This window comes from Pleuronectes platessa, chromosome 12 (assembly GCF_947347685.1).
Source record: "Pleuronectes platessa chromosome 12, fPlePla1.1, whole genome shotgun sequence".
Taxonomy (NCBI): domain Eukaryota; kingdom Metazoa; phylum Chordata; class Actinopteri; order Pleuronectiformes; family Pleuronectidae; genus Pleuronectes; species Pleuronectes platessa.
Genome location: NC_070637.1, coordinates 2313258 through 2338905, shown reverse-complemented (window position 1 = coordinate 2338905; position 25648 = coordinate 2313258). Strand labels below are relative to the sequence as shown.

General features: G+C 39.8%; 1 protein-coding gene across 1 annotated transcript in view; it reads right to left on the bottom strand.

Annotated features, from left to right (window-relative positions):
- Positions 1-6812, bottom strand: part of LOC128453640 (sodium/potassium/calcium exchanger 3) — a 93286-nt gene extending 86474 nt beyond the window's left edge. Inside the window, exon 1 of the mRNA XM_053436647.1 lies at positions 6562-6812. Within this exon, the coding sequence (XP_053292622.1) occupies positions 6562-6742 (181 nt within the window). The 5' untranslated portion in view covers positions 6743-6812. The remainder of the gene's footprint in view (positions 1-6561) is intronic.
- Positions 6813-25648: the final 18836 nt, after the last annotated feature.

Here is a 25648-nt window from a genome sequence, read left to right as displayed (position 1 = left end):
ATTCGACCAATCCTTACTTAAAAAATATTGATTAGTGCAGCTTTAAGATTTAAGTTTGACTCGGTAAGTTATCAAAAAATCCCTAGTACCAGTAAAAAAAAGCTAAGGTGTTATGGCAAGTTGTTTTTACTTTATTCAAATATAAGTTACATATCAAAGCAAATATGCAAATATCCTTTGATAATGCAAATAATACATGTGGACACGTGAAGGGATACAATCGAAACAGCCAATGGGATAAGGTTCTATAGCACTGCAGCCAGCCCGTTAGATGTCAGAGGAGTAAAAAAGACAAGAATCAGAAAAAAATTGACAGAACACTGTAAACTGAAGTGTGTCCTGTATTGAGAACACTGGGAGAGGCGGTGGACTAGTGGCAGAAAAATTGGACTATGGGCAGAAAATCAGACTGGATGGTCTCTGGTTCGACTCCACGGAGTGACAACAAAAACATAGCTGGATGGACAACACCTGGATCTGTTCAAAAGTTAAAGAGGACTCTCCCTATCCCACTTTCTAAGTGCCCCTGAGCAAGACACCTGCTCCCCGGGCGCCGTGCATGGCTGCCCACTGCTCTGTGTCTCCTCCTGTGTTCACCAGATGGGCAGAGGACAAATTTCCCCCCATTTGCATGTTGTTTGTCTGTGCATGTGTGTAGGACCAATAAATGTATCTTGAGAAGTCTGTTGGCTTATTTTCTCAATGATAATGATTAATAATATTGGCTTAAATAAACTTAATAATAATTTCCTTTAAGGGGAAAATACCCTGGCTTGTTTGTATTTATCTGAAGCAATTACAAGTACTTCCCCTTGTGGGGGTGTTGCTTGTTTCCGGCGGGGAGGTGCGGACTGTGAGAAAATAGTTGGATCCACCAAAGAAAAAAGAAAAAAGAATTTAAATGTTGCAAATGTTGACTGTGTGATTGATTCAATGACGTGGAATTTGAAAACAGTAACAGTTTGGAGCAGTGATTTAAAAGTTTAAATCACAGTCTACGGATGATGAGCAGACCTCTGTTCAGCAGAATAAAGCTGACTGCAACTTATATATGTACTGTGGGTAATTACAACAATACTGCACACATCAAAGTTGGCTGTGGTAGTATGAATATTGTTGCACCATATTTAGCAGTACAATCCATCTTAAGGGCGTGTATTAGAAAGGACACAAGTTAAAACCTGCGGTGCTGTATTTCCCATCGTAGCAAAATATATCCATTGAAACAAATAATGTTCTAATGTTGCGCGTTTGTTCACGTTTCTGTGAAAGTTAATTGTCAGTACATTTAGTGACTCTGTGATTTTGTGAACCATGTGTTACTGTTACTCCCGTTTCTCCTCCCAGGCTTTTAACTGGGAATATATGCATGCTCAATGATCTGTAAAGTGTTTGAGTTGTTGCAGTTTATGTGACACTGTTAGTTTAAAGAATTATAAAATGAATGGACTGGTATTTTAACATTGTTTTCATGAATACATTTTCAACACAGAGGTGTGGTTTGTTAAGGCATTCTAGCAGAGCTAGAAAGTGTACTGTTGAGACTGTACATAAAGATGATCAAGCAGGCAGTGTGTAAAGAGGTGGATGACAGATCTAATTTTCCTCCTATTGTGTAAAAAAGGAAGCCAAAATATCTTGAATACAGGGGCTGGCATCTTACATTTGGAGTCTGCAGAGTGGGGATTGTGGATCGGAGTGAGTGTATCAATGTCCTACTGATCCACACTCTTGACCAATCGTTAAGTCAATTATCAGTCAGTCTTAAAACCAAACTGAAGGGTCCAGGGATAAATAGCAGGAAATGTTATATAAAGTAATCCTAGTGATTCTTTCACTATTTTGATTCATCTAAATTGTACGAATTGTTGTTTTCTTTACTCTAAACTGGGCCCTTTATATTTAAACTAAAGGTTCCCACAGGTTCTCTTTCATGTTTCGAAAGAGAGGGTGAGGTGAGAGGTATTCAGCTGCAGCATGCACCTTTCCCACTAGAGTTCACTAGATTCTACACACTGAACCTTTAACAGAATGAACCTTACATCAGTGTGATACCAACAAACTAAATGACAGAAATAATATTTGGTCCTTTTTGTATGATGTGTAATTTGACTTTTTTGGTCAGTGTTTCATCTGCTAGCATGGAGGAGTTAAGGTTTATGACCTCTACTGCAGCCAGCCATCAGATGGTGGTCAATATGTTTTGGCTTCAATTTTGGGAGCTGTCATGTTGTCCACCTTTTTTAAAGTCCATGATCAAGAACGTCCTAGCTAAAGATTTTAATGGAGTGTAAGTGAAAGCTTTGTGTGTTTACAATAGGCTGTTTATGGGTTTATGTGATTTAAGTGTAGTTTGTCTTCTTGTTAATTTGCAATGATGGTCTACTATGAATTCTACAACAACCATGAGCCCTGGCCACCACTGTCATGGAGGACAAATCTGTTACAACACTTTGAATAGAACTTGACATTTGAGCTGAATTCAATCAAAATTACAGAATTCCAAACTGAACTTGTGTTTTTACTTTACTTTCTTGTGCCTTAAGCAACACGTATCAAAGAATTTTTACCACTGTGACCGGATGTTTTGTACCAAAAATATACCTTGGAGGTGTTAATCTCTGCCTTAAAATGTTTAATTTCATAGGCTCAGATATTGAAATGTGACAACCACTGAACAGAAGAAATGTCCACACCCTGCAGCAGGTCAAAGTTGAAACACTCAGAAGTCTCTTTAATCAGTGATAGTAGTTTATAGCATTATTTATTTCCTTGCAGGACCTCTTTTTAGCCATGTCACTGTATTAGATGACAAGGAATAACGCCCTAAATGTAATATAAATATGACCGTTGCTGTCACAAACAAAACTGTCTTTTATTTTTTGTTCTTTCTTTCTAAAGTTGATCCTCTTTCAGCTGCTACACTCATTAGAAGCGGCTCAGTATAAAACTGCGGCTTCATGTCTAAAAGATAAATAAATTATAAGTTTGGTCATTTTTATAAATAGGCCCTGCACCAATGAAATAAAGGCTGCATTTCTTTCAAAAACGGTGACCTCCTCGTTCTCCTCTTGCTCTCTGATTTCTAACCTTTTCTCCCATCACCACTTCATCCACCTCAACACTGACAAGCTCCCTCCTTCATTATTTCTTTCTTCTCCCGCCTGCCTTCCCCCATTGCATCTTCCCACTTCATCTCACTTTTTCCCTCTCTTTTCTTCCCTCCTCCCTTCATCACTGCAAACGCTGTCCTCACTTGTTCCCTCTTTTCTTTTTCAGATCCCCTCCTCACTGCGCCTCCTCCTCTCTTCCCTCTTGTCTCTTTTCCTTTTTGTCTAAATCAGCTCCGAGTCCTGTGGCATCGTCAGCGTAAAGTGCTCCGTCTGTGCTCCTCTGCTCGCCGCTCCCGCCCCCTGCTTGTGTGCAAAGAGAAGGGGACCCACCGATGAGAGCTTTAAGTTATGTAACGAGATCATCTGGAGACTAATGCTGTATAGCAGATATACTGAGCAGCCATTAGTGGCTTCTCTATAGCATGACCATTTGTCTGGCTGGTACACACGTCTTTTAGGTTTTTCACAGATGGATGATGCAGGGACTTTGGCTAGAGTTGCAAAGCTCAATGATATTAAAACCTACAGATAATAGCAACAGTAACATGTGTTTGCTCATATGGGTAATCCTCCCTCCTATGGCACTTTTGTCCTGAATCCTGCTTTTACCTTGTATATTCAAGAGGGGAGATATGGACGGGTGCATGGATGAAATTAAAAGGATGCAGGAGGATACAAGTAGGAGGACAAGGGGAGAAGAGGAGAGGTGTGTGCACAGACCACGTGTTGGTGCACAGGCAGAGCAAAGACATGGGGTAATGCACAAACATTTACACGTGTGTGTGTTTGTGTGTATGTGTGTTCAAGACCTAGAAAAGCTCAGTATGCTCGAGGGCTGCTATCATCACCATTATGAGAGGAGGTCCTGCTCTCCCATGTGGCCTTCTCTGTGAAAACATAGTACTCAGAACATGTTCCTCCATCAGGGGAGGTCAATATGGAGGGTTTTGTCTAATTACTACACAGTTCAGTGCTGAAACAGTTTGTCCATACAGTGGCTTGGGTAGCGCAGCTGGTTAGCCGTTACTCGTAGGGTTCTTGGTTCAATTTTATTCTTCACCAGTCAAATTGCCAAACTTCCTTCAGCAAGATGCTGGACCAAACCTGCTCCTGTCATCAGGCAGTTACTCCACTGAAAATTATTAATCCTTTAAATGAAATGTCTCATCTTTTCAAAGAATTATGGGCTTATAAAACTGTGACTTTCACAGACAAATGTGTTGGCAATTTTTAACATTTTAAACTACACTAGATCCAAACTATTATCTGTCATTTTAGAGATCAAATTAATCTTTTCATCATAAAAAACATTCCTGATTCTTGTATCTTTAATTTGTTTGGGCTTTAGGCTAGCATTGTGAAAATAAGGACTCTGAAGAAAGCACCTTAGGCTCTGTAATTATAATAAATGTAGTCACAACACTGCAAACAAACTCCATAACATGAGGAAACAACTGAAAGCTCCAGAAAAAGTACCCCCTAAGTCATACTTTTGTTAGCAAAGTTTCATGGTTAAAATTTTACTTTTACGTAAAGCAGATTAACTGATGATGAAAATAACAGCTGTAACTCTAACAGCATTAACAAAAGGTTTGACAGAGGGGCTCAAACAAAAGGAAAGAGAACAAGAGAAGAACAAAGAAATGAATTAAGAATGAGAAGAATACACTCAAGTTCAATATACAAGCATTTCTTCAGCCATAATGTTCATCCTGTTAGATCAAAACTGCACACGTCCTACACATCACATTAAACTACGAAATCATTTATTGAAGACGGCCACAATCAATCTTTTTTTAAACTATTGATTTGATCAGAAAAAGTCAAGACTGCCCATCACATTTTCCAGTAGCCCAATCTGACATGTTAAAATCAATTGAGATGTTTATTCCGACCAGCAAAATGAAAAGCTTGGATCTGTAAATCCTCACAAGATGGAACATTTTGGTTTGATTATTATTCACTCCACCCTAAAAAATGACTTTTCAGATTTGCAACCTGTCAATTACCATATTAGCTCCTTTGTTTCATGGAACACTTTACTCCCAATGTATGACACATCCTCTTCTGCATCAATCTATGTCCTTTTCAAACTGAATCACCAAGACAGCATTCTACACATTTTCAGTAGGATGCAGGCCTTCTAACTCTGGGATTTTTTTTATGAAATCTATCACAGCATTTGGGCTCTTTTTCTGAAACCCCGATAATAGATTTGCTCTATAAGTGACCTTTGAAATAGAAAATAAAAAAGAATTGAAAAAACTGTCTCTGGAGAACTTGTAGAGCCACTTGTAAATTTTACAAACTAAGTTAAAAGAATTGTGTAAGGATCTTTATAATTCCTTTTTGTATAATAAATTCAAAAATCTTGCATGTAAATATTGATTGATATCCCTTTATTACTTTATAATGATTCGCTTAAGTTCATTAAGCCTCCCTCAATCCCTGTTTGTATCTCCTCGTCAGGAGAATCCAATACAATATTTCTTGTCCTCAATATATCCCAGCTGCACCAGCTGTTGTGTTTACTTCCTGGTAACACCAGTGGGCAGCTTTCAGAGGAGAGTCTGTGATATTAAATAGCATTAACTGGGCTGCTGACTTCACCATTTACAAGACCTACTTGGCAAAATACACCAAAACATTGGCTGAGCTCAGAATTGGCAATGACATGGTGCTTTTCTTCATGCAGTCACTATGAAAAGCCATGTTGGTGGTGATGAGCTTGTGTGAGTGAACTGTTTCATTTGTGTTTCCACGTCAAGATTGCTGTCTTCAAGTTTGCCACTGAGTCAGCATGATCGTGATGCCAGGTATGAACAGCAGTTAGACACAGTAATACCCAGCTGACCGGTTGTCCTCCATCTCCTGTCTTCAACAGGAGAGGATTTCTGTTGAGTAAGTCCACAACACAGAGCAGCACTGCCAACACTTCCAGGGACTATTGGTTACAGATGTTGAGCTACATGAATGCATGTTGTTGTTGTTGTTGTTGTTGCTGGTGATGATGATGCTGGTGTGTGCTTTACAGTGCTGACAGTACATGTGAGCTGATACACTATCAGACACACTGACTCTCATCCTGATGGGATGTGTGTTCTAGCAATGACAGACCGATCGGTTCGCAGAGCCAGCACTGTGGGCTACAGCACACTATTACATATGGTTTCCATCTATTTTATAGAGCACACACTTGGAAAGTGCCCGTGTTGTTCCTAAGTCAGGAATTCCTGTACTCCACTGATGCTACTGTTTGACATGTTTTTACACATGATTTCTGAGCCTCCCGCTATACATTCATCACAGCAAAGGCTCATTTAGATGTTTCAGGCATTCAAAAAAAGAAGCTATTACAAACAGCCACGAGCTGCTGATCACCGTCCCTGTCTTGTTCACATGATGAACGTGTGGTTCATCGACAGTGGAACAAAGAAGAGCCTCTCACCTGCTCCCTGAGACACACACCGGAGCCCCGCGACCAGCCCCAGCACCACCCCCGTGAAGCACATCTGGACGCCGAACAACTCCTTTCGCTTCTTCCGTCTGGCTTTGCTCCTCCGCCGGTTCAGCATCACTCCTCCTCCGACGGCCGTCTCCGGCATCCCGCCAACCCCCACGCGAGCCATGGAGTTCTTCTCGCCGGCAGCGTTCAGACGGAAACCCCGGTGGTGGAGCAAAGGTCCAAGTAAGTGGGGCGAGGTGTCAGCGGCGGCGGGCGGCGTGTGTGAGGACTCTGAACTTACTGAACGAGAGGAGGTATTAACCACAGAGAGTTTCAACAAGTTCACCCGAGCATCATCTGGATACACATCCGGCCTGACATTTCAAAATAAGACTGTTCCGTTAATATTGGTGGATTTGTAGCTAAAGCCACATTATTAAAAAGGGTTATTTTTTGTCTAACACGAGTGACACCCAATAGCTTTAGTCTTAAAATAAATAAATCCTATAATTTTAGCCATGGTTGGTGTTGGTACATTTGTTAGTGACGGTTCTTATTATATGCTTTTCTTGCCAAAAGGGAAAAAACAACCATTTGCCTCTAAATAAAAAAAAAAAAACATACTGGGTCCATAAATAAGAAACATGTTAAATAATAATAATAATAATAATGAAACATGTAAAGATGAATTATATCTTTCAATTATTGGTTTGAAATGTCTGTACTGCATATTTACAAACTCTAGTCCCAAGAATGTCACATACAGTTTAGGCTTTTTTATTTTTAATCCTCGGTTCCAGTTGTTAGTTAAGTATGGGGCACTTGATGCAGTTTGAAGAGGTCGGTGATCGGTGCCTCCACCGGCTATTCCTCCTCCATTGCTGAAGTCAGAGGGCGGACCTCCCAGCTGAACGACCCGGGACAGGAGTTCGGTTTCTCGGCGTGGATTTTAGAGCGTAGCGCGGTGCTGCTGTGGACCTGGGGCTGTTCCAGAGGGGGCATGAAAGAGGGTGTGTGTGGATGGTGAGCTGTTGTTGCTTTGGCGAAATTATTTAAAAGACCAAGACAATGAAAATGCGTGAAACCGAGTTAAAAAAACAAACATTTTATTGATTATTTTATTATTTTATTTTGATATGATATTCTTTTGTATATTTCCCCCCTGATTTTTCTAGGATCAGAGGCTTTACAGGGACACGGTTTGGTATTGTGAGATTTTCCTATTTCATAACACATCACAACCACAGCAATAATAAAATAGTATTAATAATTCTGACAAATCAAAAATAATAATGGTTATATGATCTATAAAATCTAACATGGTATCCCATGTATTTGCTTCCTGAGCCTTAACAAATGTATTGATCATGTAAACAGCAGGGTAATGATGGGACTCAGCTGGCCTAAAACAAAAATCACTAAAGTAGGGTTTTAGAAAATAAGACTCTTGGGAAACAAAGTGCTGCTATAAGTAAAAAATTCTGCCACCGTTATAATTTAAAACGATGAGATTGATCTTTCACCCTTGAAACACACACATACACCAACAATGTAATGATTGGGTCAAAGGTCACACCCTATGACCTCTTTGTGGTGACGCATCACTGCTGCTTTTATTCATTAAAGGAACAGATGAGGCAGTTGCAGTTGTCATTTCAAACTGAGCTGTCACTGTACAGTGGAGAGCATCATGTAAATGCAATGAGCCGGCATGTCTCCACACAGAACTCTCCAGTTTTTGTTAATTTCTCTTCCTCCCACTAAGGTGCACAATGATGTCATTGCAGGAAGGACTGAAATCAGAGACCCATAATGCCATGTGAGAGATAGAAAGCAGTATGGCATTAGGGAATGAGCTCACAGATTACACCAACAGCCTCTTATGTGCACACATACACACACTTCCTTCATGACAGATTGTGTATAATCCTCATGAGCAAAAGCACAGACAGCCTGGGTTAGAGACAATGACGATGACATATCAAGCGTGCTGGATTAGGATTCAGCGTGGGATTTTTACCCTCCACCCTTTGGGTCAAATCTTTTACATCAACTTGTTACAAACATCACGTCATATTCTGTTGCAACTGACAAGGAATAAACAAACTGTATGTTGTATGGAAAATAACCTCATGTCTGTTATTGCTACAATTTGACATGAAACCAAATAGGAAAGATCAGGGTCCTCACTTCATATAAGACATAAATTGAAAATGACATACATCTAAAAAATAAAATGGATGAATGGATAGATAGATAGTAGGGGTGGGAATTGGCAAAAATGTGACGATTCGATAGTATTGCGATATTTGGGCCACGATTCAATATTATTGTGATTCTTAACATATTGCGATACAGCAAGTATTGCGATTCATGTCCCCCATATTATTCAAAGACATTAAGAAAGGGTAGTGCAAAAACTTTATCCTTGAACATTCAGGACACGCATGAGCGCTGAGCTCCCAGCACATAACTTAAAATGATTTAAATTCAATACAGTTATATAAAGCAGACTTAATAGAGTAACATAAACCTGAGAATGATCATATAAATAAGAGTAACTTAGAGCTCCAATCAAAAATAAACAAAAATGTGTACTGCTGGAGTCCAGTCCAGTTGGCTGCAAGGTCATGAACCAAAATGTTAAATTCATTTGGAAACATTGGCATTTTTGTTCAGAAAAAGGAGTTGGTCAACATGCTCGGATGTTAAAGTGCTCCTCTGGGCCGTTACTATATCTATAGCAAAATTTTTAAATAAAGTATTAAAAAATAAAAAAATTGCAATACTTTGTGCTACTGTATCAATATAATTGCGTGCGCAAAATATCGCGATACTGAACCGAATCGACTTCCCCCCCACCACTAATAGATAGATTCATAGATAGATTCATAGATAGATAGATAGACACTGCATTTGAATACAGTAATGAGGTACTTAAGAATAATATGCACAGATTCACAGTTATCACAGTTACTATCAATCAATCAAATTTTATTTGTATAGCCCATATTCCCGAATCACAATTAGTCTCATAGGGCTTTAGCATTGGTTTGACATCCTCTGTCCTTAACCCTCAGCAAGAGTAAGGAAAAACTACTAAAAACCCTTTTAACAGGGTAAAAATACGTAGAAACCTCAGAGAGAGCCACATGTGAGGGATCCCTCTCCCAGGACGGACAGAAGTGCAATAGATGTCCAGTGTAGGAAAACAATATCAAGATTATTATCTACTAAGCAGAGTTGTACAGTTTTATTCCAAACAGCTGAACCAGTCTGTTAGAGAAACTGCTCCGCTGTCTGTCCACTAGGTGGTGGAAAGGGTGCTAGGGATTATCCAAGATGACAGTTTGTTCAGTGCCCTCCTCTCCCCTTCCACTTCATGCTCCAAGGCTGCTCCCCCAGTAGACCACAGCAAAGTACAGTGCACTGGCTACAACAGACTGGTAGAGAACCCTTTCTTGCACACAGCGTCAGTGTTGGTTTTCCACTGCCCAACAATGGTAATCCTCCACTTGCCAACATTCTCTACACAGAGCATATACAGTGCTGTGAAAAAGTATTTGCCCCCTTCCCGGTTTCTTATGTTTTTGCATATTTGTCACACTTTGATGTTTCAGATCATTAAACCAATTTTTATTTTAGACAAAGATAACCCGAGTAAATATAAAATGCAGTTTTTAAATGATGATTTAATTTATTAAGGGAAAAAAACTAGCCAAACCTACCTGGTCCTTTGTGAAAAAGTAATTGCCCCCTAAACCTAATAACTGGTTGTGCCACCCTTGGCAGCAACAACTGCAATCAAGCATTTGCGATAACTGGCAATGAGTCTTCCACACCGAATTTTGGCCCACTCTTCTTTGCAGAATAGTTTTAATTCAGCCACATTGTAGTTTTTTTTTTGTATAAACGGCTTGTTTAAGGTCATGCCACAGCATCTCAATCGGATTTAAGTCCGGACTTTGACTAGGCCACTCCAAAACCTTCATTTTTTTTTTTTTTAGCCATTCAGAGGTGGACATGCTGGTGTGTTTCGGATCATTGTCCTGCTGCATAACCCAAGTGCGCTTGAGCTTGAGGTCACAAACTGATGGCCGGACATTCTTCTTCAGGATTTTCTGGTAGAGAGCAGAATTCATTGTTCCATCAATTATGGCAAGACGTCCAGGTCCTGAAGCTGCAAAATAGCCCCAGACCATCACACTACCACCACCATGTTTGACTGTTGTTATGATGTTGTTTTTATGAAATGCTGTGTTGGTCAGCAGTGGCTTTCGCCTTGGAACTCTCCCATAGATGCCATTTTTGCCCAATGTCTTTCTTATTGTTGAATCACGAACACTGACCGTAACTGAGGCAAATGAGGCCTGCAGTTCCTTTGATGTTGTTCTCGGGTCTTTTATGACCTCCTGGATGAGTTGTCGATGAGCTCTTGGAGTAATTTTGGTAGCCCAGCCACTCCTGGTAAGGTTCACCACTGTTCCAAGTCTTCTCCATATGTGGATAATGGCTCTCACCGTGGTTCACTGAAGTCCCAAAGCCTTAGAAATGACTTCTTAACCCTTTCCAGACTGATACATGTCAATTACTTTGTGTCTCATCTGTTTTAGAATTTCTTTAGATCGCGGCATGATGTGTTGCTTTTTGAGATGTCTCACGCCGGGTTCACACCGGACGCGGTAGCGACGCCGAAGCGCCGCGCATTACTAATAATATCACATACTTCTGCTGCTATCAGCCTGCAGTAAAAACAGCATTTAATCATTTTTTTCAAGCATATACTTACTTGTTGCTCCAACATTAACTGCAACAGCGTCCCAACATGTGTCTTTTTTGGTGTTGTCTTTATACAACATATGCTGAGAATCAACAACTCAAGTTACTTCTCCACTTCAATGATTTATTTAATGTCATCCATGTTGAAGAACTTCTCCGCTGTTAGCTCCGGTAAATGTCGGGTGTCGAGGGTAAATTACGTATTCTCCACTCAAGCCTATGTGGAGAATACGTAGCCCCCCATTAAACATTTGTTTAATGATCTGAAACATGTAAGCGTGACAAATATGCAAAAACATAACAAACCAGGAAGGGGGCAAATACTTTTTCACAGCACTGTACATACACATGGTTTGTTCTTCCTATAGTGGGGACCTTCTCTTTTATCTACCTTTTCAACTTCACAAAATATGATTTAATTTCCCTTCCATTCCCAGTTGTAATGTTAAATAATACATTTACTGTGAAAGGTGCGCTGGTTAGAACGGTAGTCTTACAGCAAGAAGGCTATGGAATGAATACCTGAACTTGGTGGAGTTTGCATGTTCACCCCATGTCTGCTGGGTTTACTCTGTGTTCTTAGGCTTCCTCCCACAGTCCGAAGACAATTGGAGACCCTAAATGTGAGATTGAATGGTTGTTTGTCTCCCTCAAAGGATAAGCGGAATTGATCATGGATGGATAGATTTCTGCCTAGTTTTAAGGACTGGCCTGTTCATTGGTGATGTTCCTCTGTTAGTCAAACAATATGGCATGCTTGGAAGATATTCAATAGATTTGTCTAACTCATTTAAGTTTAAGTTAAACCCTGTCACCACACCGAAAATTCTTCAAAGGCTTTATTACAACAAAAAATAATATTGTTCATGTTAGCAACAGAGATTTCAAACTATCCTATAGGTCAGTGTGCTTTTTAATGTATTGTTCATACTTTTACACAGTTCAAATTAAATATACAAACATAAAAGTGAATAAGAAAATGATTTCACAAGTTTTTTTTCTTTTTATACAATATGTTTGATTGCCATTAAATACATCCATTTATGATTTTATAAGAATTTGTCAAGAAAGCCTTGCTGTCCTCCATAAAACATTGCAGTTTTTATTCAGGTTTCTTGTTCATATTCGTACAGATGTGTGCACACAGTCTCATGTACGTACAGGGCAAATCTGCTCTTTGTTTATTGGCGGACAAAATGATAAAATGCCCTTTATATGCACAGAAATGTTTACCTTTATTAGAGATTATACTTGAGAGCAGGTGCATACACAGACTCTACACACATAGATATGTTGTTAGGGCTAGGGTAAGCCTCAAAGACTCACAGAGACACACACATAGCTGTTTGCTCCCTAAAGCTCTTACCTGTTCTACTTATTAAGCAAATAATGTGTTGTGTGATGGAATCCTATTCTGTAGAGGACTCCTCTCTTTCACTCTTTCAAACATCCCCCCCCCCCCACACACACACACACACACACACACACACACACACACACACACACACACACACACACACACACACACACACACATACACACACACACACACACACGTGTTTCTCTGATGTTGTTAGGACACTTATTGGCATTTGTCAGCCCCTTACCTAACCTTAACCATCACAACTAAGTGCCTAACCCTTACCCTAACCTACACACACACACACAAACACACACACAAACCCATACACACACACACATTATACCGTATATACAATCAGGAAGTGGTGACACAACAAACCATGAAATCTGAATCTGATCCTGAAACTCTTTATCCTTTTGATTGAAGCAATACATTCTCCAGTCATGCCCGCCAGATCAAATGACCAAAAATTATGTGGAGTAGGGGAAATGGTCAGTGCGATCCTCTCCTCTATTCAACTGATTAAGATTCAACTTGAGGGGAGAAGTGATTGATTGTGAATAAACGTCTCTGGATCATAAGAGGTGCATGATGTGCAGCAAGTCTTCTCCAAGCTGATGTTCGTGATAATGCTTTAGAAGTAGCTTGCTTTTAGAATGGTTTGTCTGATCCTATACTTAGTGATGATTTCCCTTGCTCTGTAATATTCTCGCTCTTTCATTCTGTTGCAGCCTCTGCTGACCTCTGGAAATGTGATCCTGGTAGTGTTACATAACTGTCACTGACTGTGTGGGTTCTTAAATGATGATGTAATGTCAGCCAGCCATGTAAACTAGATACACGCCTGCTTTCTGTTGTTGTGTTATATGTTGCCTGTTATATGATATATCTGCTTCACATTGGGATACAGTACAACTGAATGATGGTTGAGTCTGAGAGACAAAACACTTATTTAATTTTAATTGAATTGAATATTGTGTTTGCCATTGTTTGCTATCGTGCAGAGTGACATATTTTATCACTGCAACCAATCAGCTGACACTGTGTCACTTTGATCCCCTTCAATTTTTCTTGTGATTTTCTGTAACCAAATACCTCTTTTTGTGCTCTCTCATACATACTGTTTGTGTGCAGTTGTGTCTTTGCAGATTCAGTTTGTGGACAGCTGTTACAGAAACATACATAACAGATTGATGATCCACATGTTCATGTCCATGAAAATGTGGTTGTCTGCCAGTACCTGTGCACATGTGTAAAAAGAGGTACAATATGGTTCTCCAGTTCCTCACTGCTCTGCATTTCACCAGCTTTCCCTGGGGGGATTCTCCACAGCACTAATGTCTCTACTCTATCTGTGCTATTCCAGTACAACAGGCTACCAAAGACTCCGTACTCTATATTTGGAAGAGATCCGTTGCACGTCACCCCAAGGAGAAAGAGGAGGATGGGATGGCAGAAAAGTGTGTGATGAAGGAGGACAATGGTAGAGAAGAGAGAAAGGGGTTGTGAAGTACATAGGAAAGGAGAAGTGAAGGGCAGTTAACAGAAAGAAAAAGTGCTTTGGATTCAAATTCAATTTCAATTCACCTTTTGTTAACATTCTTGGGTCAAAGTGTATTTTCAAATTATATTTAACTGTTTTGTCACATTTAGAGGCAGAATCCTGAATGAACATGGAGCCCATATGTTTGAGAAAGTGTGTTTACATGGTAAATATCATATCGAATTTCATAAATGATTCTCCCAGCGTGATTAATTTGACAAATTAACATTTAACAAGCAACATCTTCAGAATCCCTTCATCTCTAACAGAAAATTTCTGATGTATAAATATTTTAAACACCTTTCCTTTATATTAAAAACGGTTTCTTTTTATCAATGTTGTAAACTGGTGTTATTTTTCATAAATTGCATGTCAGGTATTTTAGAGGTCTGTCAAGGAATCAACACAGTCTTCCGACCCAAGGTCACTTTTTTCCTAAATAAAAGCTCAATAATTCAGCTTAATACAAAGCACGACAGCAACTAAAAAAAACACTTTGCTTTTACTTGGAAGACAACTTGCTAAAAAGGAAGTGATTCTATGAATGTTGCTGCCATGACAGAGATCAGCACCTGTGGATATCTGTTAGTCCGAAATTGTTACATATACATAATCAGATTATAAAAAGGATCTAGTGGTCCAACTCAGTCCACAGACTGAAGGCACACTGCTCCATCCCCACTGACTGCTACAGAGCACTGGTTGCCTGTTTATTCATTCTTTCTTATTCATATCTAACATATTGAATTTCAAAATGGCACCAAAATTGCACTTTCTGGGACCATTAACAATACACATGCCATCTGTAAAACATTTGAAATGAATATGATATGTGTTTCACATACATACAGACAGACAGAGAGATGTTTGTGGAATAACTAGGTAGTTGCAGTTACTATAGATGGCATTAAGTATGTGTATAGAGACACAGTGTTACAGGCAGTAGGAGGTGAATCAATATAAACACAGAGGAGTGATACGTACTCTAGGCCATCTTTACACACCCACAGACTCAGGCACATTAGCATTTATGTATTCCCAAAAGAAGCACCACTAATGCACAACTACATGCTTTTAGTTGCTAAGAGCAGGGTCAGGGTGTGATGTTATAAGTAGAAGTCTTCTCGATTTATGTATACTTTCAGAAATTAGTGCTTGTGCAACAATATTTATTTACCATTATAAAACTGACTCATTAAAAACCAATCATCATCATCAAAGGGAAATGTAAACATGTACTCTCAATTGTGGAAATGCATTTTCAATAAATTCTTGTCACATAGACAAACTTGAGGTTTTAATGTGGAATCTATGCAATGGGCAATGGTTACAGCCAATCAGATACACGGGTATTGATATGTGATGTGCATGTATATGTTAATGGTCAGGTGCCAATACAGTTCTGTGTGAGGTCAATCATCAATCAATCAATCAAATTTTATTTGTATAGCCCATATTCACAAATCACAATTTGTCTCATAGGGCTTTAACATGGTGTGATCCTCTGTCCTTAACCCTCAACAAGAGTAAGGAAAAACTACTAAAAACCCTTTTAACAGGGTAAAAATACGTAGAAACCTCAGAGAGAGCCACATGTGAGGGATCCCTCTCCCAGGACGGACAGAAGTGCAATAGATGTCCAGTGTAAAGGAGAACATCATCAAGATTAAAGTTTTTATCAGGTCCAGCAGGACTGATGTCCCAGTATATGTTTTTTCCTCCCTAATCTTTTCCGGTCTAGTTATGGTTGTGCCTGCAAGAAATGCTGAATTAGCTGTCTCTAGCCAAGTTATGGGCCCAGAGTTAATCAGAGACACAAATCCAGCCATTTGACATACAGAGAGAAAAGCTTACTATGTTAAACTATGAGGGTGCAGAGTTGAGTAGCAATGTGATGGAGATGAAAAACATTAGGACGAATTATGGCCATATTCGGTTGTGAGTTTGCTGGTGATGCGATTAGCAGTGGCTGAATAATGCAGAAATCTTTGAGAAACTATAAGAGCTCAAAGTTCGATTCAAAACTCAAGCAGAAAGAGTGACTGTATACAAACCCAATAAACAAAGAGAGGCACTACAGCCTTGAGAAATGCCAGTGAAACATTAAATGGTGGGATTCTAGTAGAAATGATTTTGAAGGGTGTGCCTCCATCACTCAAATAAATGATAAGTAAAAAAAACAAACACTGAAAACAGAATCATCAAAATGCTCACAGAGAATAAGATATGGCTAAAAATAGATGGAGCTTTGAGAATGGTGGCATGATGCAAAAGTGTAAAATAATCTAAATAGAGACTTGAGCTGATCTGTATTCAGATTTATAATCTTTAATTTGTTTTTGGGCAACTCGATGACTGGTAATAACACAAGAGGTATAGAGGAGACACCGTATAATATAAATTCATCTGGGAAAAACACACACAAGAAATGCAGCATGACTCAATGTAATGAAATAGAGGGTGTGTTAACTATGATCACAATCTTTCCTTAACCTCAACCAAATAGTGTGGTGCCTACAACTAACCAACATTAATCCATATAGGGGCAGGTCGGAGAACCTCCTGTCCCATTTCATTGTGTATTCCCCAAAAAATTTAAGTTAATCCCAGAGTGACATTTTGAGCTTCGGCACAGTAAATAACACAATCAAGTATCCTTAAAATAGGTTGAGATAAATTTGTGAAGCACAATCTCTGCTGGGAAGTACTAATCAAAATCTAAAGTGAAATATAGATTTTATTGGCTCCAACATGTTTTGTAAAAATATATATTTTGGTAAATGAAGCATGGCATTTGAGCAAATGTGGGGTGACAATAAAACATAAAACATCTGTACATCTGCAGTCCACTCACACCTCAGAGGTTTGTGGAATCATTAATTCCCACCTTAGTAACATGCCTTTTTAACCTGAACAGAGTTGTACTCATAAAGTTTCCTCATACAATAAATTGCTTCTAGTACATTGCCACACATTCATTCACACAGTCCATTTATGAGCAGCATTATTTCTATTAGGGGCTCTTGCCCAAGGATATTTTTGCAAATGGTTAGAGGAAGCCACACAAATGTATTCAAGTGATCCGAACTGGGTTTAGTAGGGAAAAGTGGGTGTAGGTCATCTTCTTTCAGAAGGACTGTCCTTTCTTTCAGGGACGACTTTAAAGCATCAAAGATGACCACTTTCAGAACAGAAAGAAAAAAAAATGGGTGCACATTGCATCATGGAGTGGAATTAGTTATATTGTAGATTGTTATGTAGAGAAAATTAGGAAATAGCCTCTTTTGAACTGAATGAGTTGAAGATCTAAATATTTGGAATTGTTTCCAGAGTTCATAAATTATCATTTGAAAGACTATCTGAAAACAATACATGTAAAGCCAGAAATGTGGAACTCCTTGCAGTTGGTTGCTGAATTTAAATAGTTGGTCTACTCAATTGGTCTTACACTTTTATTTCCAAGTTGGATAGAAGCTGAATTCAGTGACATCTAGTGGTGAAGTTGCACCTCACCCTCTCCTTCCAAACATGACAGAGAACCTTTGGTAGCCTTCAGTTGTCATAAAAACTCAAAAGGTTGGATGACTGTAAAAAACATGGCGGCCTTCGTAGAGAGGACCCACTCCTGATGTGTCATAAAGAGTTTACATTTAGATCCAGAGCTGTTGTGCATGAGAGATGAGACTTGAGAAAAAAATATATCCACACATACAGTGCTAATCATATTGTTTCTTCATACTGAGAAAAACTAATTTAAATTTTTTACACAAAATATGTTTAGTTTGTAGAGGAGTTTCAGTCTTTAGAAGGTGCTCTTTATATATGTTTATCTTAGTACAAACCACTGCTCATGAACTGATTCTGGTTAGTCTGCAAGAAAACACAAAAACCAAACAACCATACCGCTTGATGGATGTTGAGCTATCATGAACGCTGTGAATAACAACAAAATTATATTCAATAGGAGTTGATGTGTAACGCCGGGTTCACACCGGACGCGGAAGCGACGCCGAAGCGTGGCGTAAGCGCTAATCCCTGGCGCGCCGGCGCTTGGCTGGTCGAATTGGTTATGAAAAATGCATAATCTGCCTTACACAGTTCAGTAGTGTGGCCTTCTTCAGTCTCCTCAAGAAGAGGAGACTGAGGCACATCTGTCTCCTCAGATTCTGGTGAATTTCTACCGCTGCACCATTGTGAGCATCCTCACCAACTGCATATCAGTGTGGTATGGCAGCTGCTCTGTTGCAGACCTGAAATCACTGCAGAGGGTGGTAAAAACTGCCCAACGCATCACCGGCCCCACCATTGCAGCTGTCCAGAGAAAGAGATGTCTGCGCAGAGCGCCCAGCATTGTCAAGGACAGCTCACACCCCATCCACTGACTGTTTGCCGTCCTCCCTTCTGGGTGGCGCTACAGGGTCCTCCGTTCCCGGACCAGCAGGTTCAGGAACAGCTTCATTCCTGCGGCTGTCACCCTACTGAACTCTGCTCCACAGTGATAGCAGCAGCCGCCGTTGTATATGTATTTGTACTGTACTTGTACTGTGCAATGACAATAAAGTTGAATCTAAAATCGAATCTAATCTTATTATAGTTCTGTCTGTGTAGACCCACATCATGTTTCCTGACCTGTGAGTGTGGGACCGGGGGGAGGGAACTGTTTGTTGTTGTGTTTGTGCACATGCCAGTGAGATGAACATAGAGGGAGGGGGAGCGAGAGAGATTCAGTATGACTGAGAAAATCTGTGTTCCCTTTCAAGTGAGTTGACTAATCGCTGCACCAATCCCAGTGTGGGCAAACTAATGCCATATAATCCATGCAAGTCTGTATCGACACTGTACACTTGCAATGGGACAGCAGTAACATGAATTGCTTTAGCCTCACGTACGATGCTGTATGACCGGTGTAAAGACTTCCCACTAACACCTTTAACAGGTTATTTGTCCAAGAAAACTAAATAAAAAACCCCATAGAGATTGTGTCTGTTCACCGTCCGATTAAATTATTGAAATTAAACAATAACAGAGCGAGAACTCCACACAAAAATTTAATACAAATAAAAACAACCTCTGAAACAATACAGGAAACCCAGACTTTTAAATGTGGTCTTTTAAACATTAGATCACTGGAAAAAAAGGCTCTTTTAGTTAATGAAATAGTCTCCGATTACAACATAGATTTACTGTCCCTCACTGAGACGTGGCTACATCCTGATGAATATGTCAGTCTAAATGAATCTACTCCCCCCAGTCATATCAATTCACAGGTTCCTAGAGAAATTGGGCGAGGAGGTGGAGTTGCTGCTATTTTTAACTCCAGTCTATCAATTAATCCTAAACCTAAACTCAGCTACAAATCATTTGAATGTCTGGTTCTTAGTCTTCCACGCCAATCCAGGAACCACCAACAGCCAATCATATTTGCCGTAGTTTACCGTGCTCCCAGGGCTTATACTGAATTTTTAAAGGAATTCCCTGAGTTTTTATCAAACTTAGTCCTAAAGACCGATAAAATTATTATTGTTGGTGACTTTAATATTCATGTTGATAATAATAAAGATTGCCTTAGCGTAGCATTTATTTCAATACTAGACTCTATTGGTTTCAGTCAGTGTGTGCACAAACCTACTCATTGTGGTAACCACACACTTGACCTTGTATTATCGTACGGTGTCGGAATTGAAAATTTAACAGTACTTCCGCGCAATCCAGTTCTATCAGACCATAATTTAATAACCTTTGATTTTTCAATAACTGAATATATGCCACTAATAAAAAATTCATTTTCTAGATGTCTACCTGATAGTGCTGTAGCTAAATTTAAGGAAATAATCCCAATTACATTTAAACCCGTATTAGCAGTAGATATAAACAACAAATTCTTTAAAACCCTGAGCTCCATTGAGATCGACCACCTCGTCGATAGCTCTGCAGACTCATTACGATTAACATTAGACTCAATAGCGCCTCTAAAAAAGAAAAATGTCAAACATAGTAAATTAGCTCCATGGTATAATTCCCAGACAAATGAGTTAAAACAATTATCAAGAAAACTAGAAAGGAAGTGGCGCTCCAGCAACCATGTTGAAAATCTAATAGACTGGAAGAATAGTGTTAAAGAATATAAAAAGGCTCTCCACAAAGCAAGAGCCGCCTACTATTCAAAACTAATAGAAGAGAATAAAAACAACCCCAGGTTTCTCTTCAGCACTGTAGCCAGGCTGACAGAGAGTCACACCTCCACCGAACCCAGTATTCCTCGATCCCTAAATAGCAATATCTTTATGACCTTTTTTAATGATAAAATTCAAACTATTAGAAATAAAATCAACCATCTCCTGCCCTCAATTGGCACTAATACCCTCCCAACAACAGAGATCTCAGAAACGGCTGAGAATCCTACCCATTACTTAGACAGCTTCTCTCTGATCACCCGTGATCAGTTTACCAAATTAATCTCAGGTTCTAAACCAACAACCTGTATCTTAGATCCCATTCCTACCAAATTACTTAAAGAAATTCTGCCCCTAATTGATAGTTCGTTACTTAACATCATCAATCTGTCATTATCATCAGGTTATGTACCACAGTCTTTTAAAATAGCTGTCATCAAACCCCTACTCAAAAAACCCACCCTAGACCCAGAGGTTTTAGCCAATTACAGACCAATATCTAATCTCCCCTTCGTCTCTAAAATCTTAGAAAAAGTTGTTGCCAATCAGCTGTGTGAGTTTCTCCGGGAAAATAATATATATGAAGACTTTCAATCGGGGTTTAGAGCCAATCACAGTACAGAGACAGCCTTGGCAAAAGTCACTAATGACCTTTTAATAGCCTCAGATCAGGGACTTGTGTCTGTCCTCGTTCTGTTAGATCTCAGTGCAGCATTCGACACAATTGACCATCAAATTTTATTACAAAGACTCAAACAGTTAATTAACATTAATGGAACCGCCCTTAACTGGTTTAAATCGTATTTTTCTGATCGCTCACAATTTGTGCAAATTAATGATGAGTCATCTGTGCGCACCAAAGTTAACCATGGTGTTCCACAGGGCTCTGTGCTCGGCCCAATTTTATTCTCATTATATATGCTTCCACTAGGAAACATTATCAGGACACACTCGGTAAATTTCCACTGCTATGCGGATGACACCCAGTTATATTTGTCAATAAAACCTGAACAAAGTAATCAATTAACTAAACTTCGAACATGTCTCAAGGACATAAAAACCTGGATGACCCGCAATTTTCTCTTATTAAACTCAGACAAAACAGAGGTTATAATACTTGGCCCCAAACACCTTAGAGATGCATTATCTAATGATATAGCTGCGCTAGACGACATTGCCCTTGCTTCCAATGAAACCGTCAGGAACTTGGGAGTGATCTTTGATCCTGATTTATCCTTTAATTCTCACTTAAAACAAATTTCTAGGACCGCTTTTTTCCACTTACGTAATATTTCCAAAATTAGACATGTCCTTTCCCAAAAAGATGCAGAAAAACTAGTCCACGCCTTTGTTACATCGAGACTGGACTATTGTAATTCATTATTATCTGGCTCCAGCAGTAAGTCGTTAAAGACTCTACAGCTTGTCCAAAATGCCGCAGCACGTGTCCTGACGAGAACAAAGAGAAGAGAGCACATTTCTCCAGTATTAGCGTCGCTACACTGGCTTCCAGTTAAATCTAGAATAGAATTTAAAATTCTCCTCCTCACCTTCAAGGCCCTTAATAATATGGCGCCTTTTTACCTTAAAGAGCTGTTAGTACCTTATAAACCCGCTAGAGCACTCCGCTCCCAGAATTCAAGCCTACTTGTCGTCCCTAAATTCTCTAAAAAAAGAGTAGGAGCCAGAGCTTTTAGCCATCAAGCCCCTCGGCTGTGGAATAATCTACCACTTTCAGTTCGGGAGGCAGATACCATCTTTTCATTTAAGAGTAGACTCAAAACCTTCCTTTTTGATAAAGCTTATAGTTAGAGCTAATTAGTGCGCCAGAACATTACTTGTTCTATTTTATGACACATGACACACGGAGCTTCTCTTTCCAGCTTCTCCTTCCTCTTCTCCATCCCTATCCCCCTTCCCCGGAATCCCTTTGCTTTATCACCCGCAGATCCAGGGCCTCTGTGGCCGCACCATGGATTGCGGTTTGTGGATCGTACACCGGGGGTCGCGGTGGTGGATCCATTGTGGCGGATTCTGGGCTGATCGTGGTGCTGGTGGCGGACCCTGTGTCGCGTTGGCATTGGGCACGGGCGGTGGACCAGGACCGCGGTGGTGGCTTGTGATGGGTCCTGGTGGGTGGCGGTGGACGGTGACTGAGGACTGGAGTGGCGTCTGGTCTGGATGGTGGATCGTGGTCTAGATGGTTGCTGAGCATGGACTGTGCTTGCAGCGGGACTGCCTGGCATGTCATGTTGGGGTTGTCCTTCGGGATGTCTACCCTCATCAAATGCTGCTAGAGACTTTGATTATTGATGATGTTCTCCTACACGTGGCATCTATTGCACTTCTGTCCGTCCTGGGAGAGGGATCCCTCACATGTGGCTCTCTCTGAGGTTTCTACATATTTTTACCCTGTTAAAAGGGTTTTTAGTAGTTTTTCCTTACTCTTGCTGAGGGTTAAGGACAGAGGATGCCACACCCTGTTAAAGCCCTATGAGATGAATTGTAATTTGTGAATATGGGCTATACAAATAAAATTTGATTGATTGATTGATAACATACAAGTATTATGCAATTGCAAATATTTGAGGCAAGATTATATAACTAAATGAGCAGCAGTGATCCTGGCTCCTAATTTAGATGGTTATGTAATTTGTTTATGAATACATTTGAATTGTCGCTACCTTTGTCTATACTGAAGATGGAGGTGGCAAGGAGTGTGGGCTGGTCTGATGTGGGGTGACATCGGTGTGGGGGCCTGAAATTAAGTCAATCATGCAATCAATCATCAATCAATCAGTCAAAGTGTGTTTGAGCCTATAAGTACTGTATGTGAGTGTTGAATCAATCGTGTTCAGTGTGTTAACTCACAACCAGAGTCAGGAACCTTTACCAATTGTACACACAAGACCATCAATCGATTTTCTTTTTCATTGACAAATACAACTAACGAAAATGATCAATATAAAAGGCAGCATTACTTTGTGTCTCTCTACAACAAACATGGAGCCATAAATGACTGGAAGATGCAGACAATATGGTGTGTCTTTTCAGAAGATTTCTGTCACAGCACAGTGTCAATAAAGACACAGTTTGTAACACAGCATGTGAAATTATGCAGTTTCTCTTAGGGTGACAGTGCATCAGAAATAGAGAAGACAGCAATAACATTTAAAATAGTATTTAAACCAATGTTAAAAAAAGAAGTATATTTACATACATATTCACATTAGCTGCTTCATCCCATTTAATGTACTGTTTTTGTAAATTGCATTTCAGTCCAGAACAATTTATAGTGACTGATTGTCAAAGGCACAGGAGCCTTTTTCCTGACGTCAGGCAGGCAAACAGGCCATGAGAGGGATGTTGAGGGTCCCTGATCATGCCAGTGGCTCTGCCGATGCAGCGCTACTTGTATATCACTATTAGAAAGGGAAAAGGCACCAATGAGTGTGTGTGTGCATGTGTGCATGTGTGCATGTGTGCGTGTGCATGTGAGTCCGTGCATGTTTGCGAGTGTGAATACACACACATTGCATTCCCATAGCTTTCTCCTCCACAGAGCAGGTGTCTTCCCTCGGGGCTGACGATGACTTCTCCTATCTAACTCAACTGTCCTCCAGAGGGCACTCACACATCCACATTTCCATGACTTCAAACTAGGAATCTTCAAGTTCTGTAACGTTTCAAGTGTTAAAGTGTTTGTTTCGTTTGTTAGCCTTTGGGACTGGAATTATAGTCCAACTAATGCGGCTGATATCTATTGTAAGCACATTTTGTTGCAATATTGGACTTATAATACTGATGAACACTCAAGAGACAACGTGAGCCACATCTGCTAGATACCATCTCCTCAGCATGTACTTTCCAGGCCTTTTCAGGCCTTTCCCTGACATCATCATTGATGATCTTGATGACTGACTTTCCCTTGAATTTGTTTTTCAAATTACAGTCCAACTGAAAATGTGTATGTTGATCAGGCTCACATCCCACTCTCTACTTGCCCATATTCAACCATAAATGGTCAATGAAAGGCACCCTATGAACGTTGAGGCATAGGAATGAGTTTGCTGGTTCGTCATAGTGAATTATGGCAGCAACCAAGAGAAAGACCTAGAAGAGGAATTTTCCTGACCCAGAGAATGAGGTTTCGGAGAGAGTCAGTGACTCTCAGCAAGAGCTGTCACTGACTGACTGTATAAGGCAGAGTGTGTGGGTGTCCAGCGAAAATACAGTCATGTTATTTTTCTGTAGTCCAATCTTAGATTTGTACATAATCTCGTTCGCTTAATGAATGTGTTTGAGGTGAAAATGTTTCAGAATATTCACTGTTGAAAGTGAATTGTTACGTAAATGTAACTGTGTTCTGTGTTTTTGAATATTATTTGGCTCTCTCAATGCAAAAAAACCCAACTATTTTTCAAGAGTTACCTCTGTCTGAAACACATGTGAATCAGTTAGATTTGGCTATTCAGATTCGGACCCCAAATTTACGTTAAGTGGTGGAGCTCATGGAATTAGACTGCCCCCAAACTGCATCAAGTCTCCACCCCCAAATTCAGAACTTCCTGTGCCAATGTTCACTTTTTTCACATGCGCTGAAGGTGTTGTAATATGTAGAAGTGAGCCAAGCACACAAAATACTGCAATCATTGCAGAGAGAAGAAGAATAATAACAAAGTGCTGCGGAAGATGCACTGTATGAATGTGTGTGTGAATGGGTGAATGTAAAACTGTACTGTAAAGAGCTTTGAGTGGTCATCAAGACTAGAAAAGCGCTATATAAATACAAAACCATTTACCCTTTAGCTAGTTGGAAGGCAGAGTTGGACAGTTCAGCTCCCACACCTCAAAATGTTACCTTTTCCCCTTTTCTAATCCATGGTTTGGAAGCAAGTAGATGGAAGGAATATGCATTGTTTTGTAAAAGTGCACTTATGATAAATTGCTTTGCCATAGTTATCTGAAAGCCTTCTTTACAAAGATGTCAAATGTTTACTGCATTTAATATGTTAGTGGTGAAATCGCCTAGAAATGACTTTATTGCTGGCAACACAGTCATGAGTCAACATTCAATAGCTACATCACTGTTTGAATGAGTTAAGTTGATCAGAAAATGTAAATGAGTGGTACATAGACTCACACCAAAACTATAGACAGAGGTAAAAGTGTTTCACAGTTTGATGTTACTCTGCTTATGTCATAGTAATGAGGCATACAAAACCACAATCT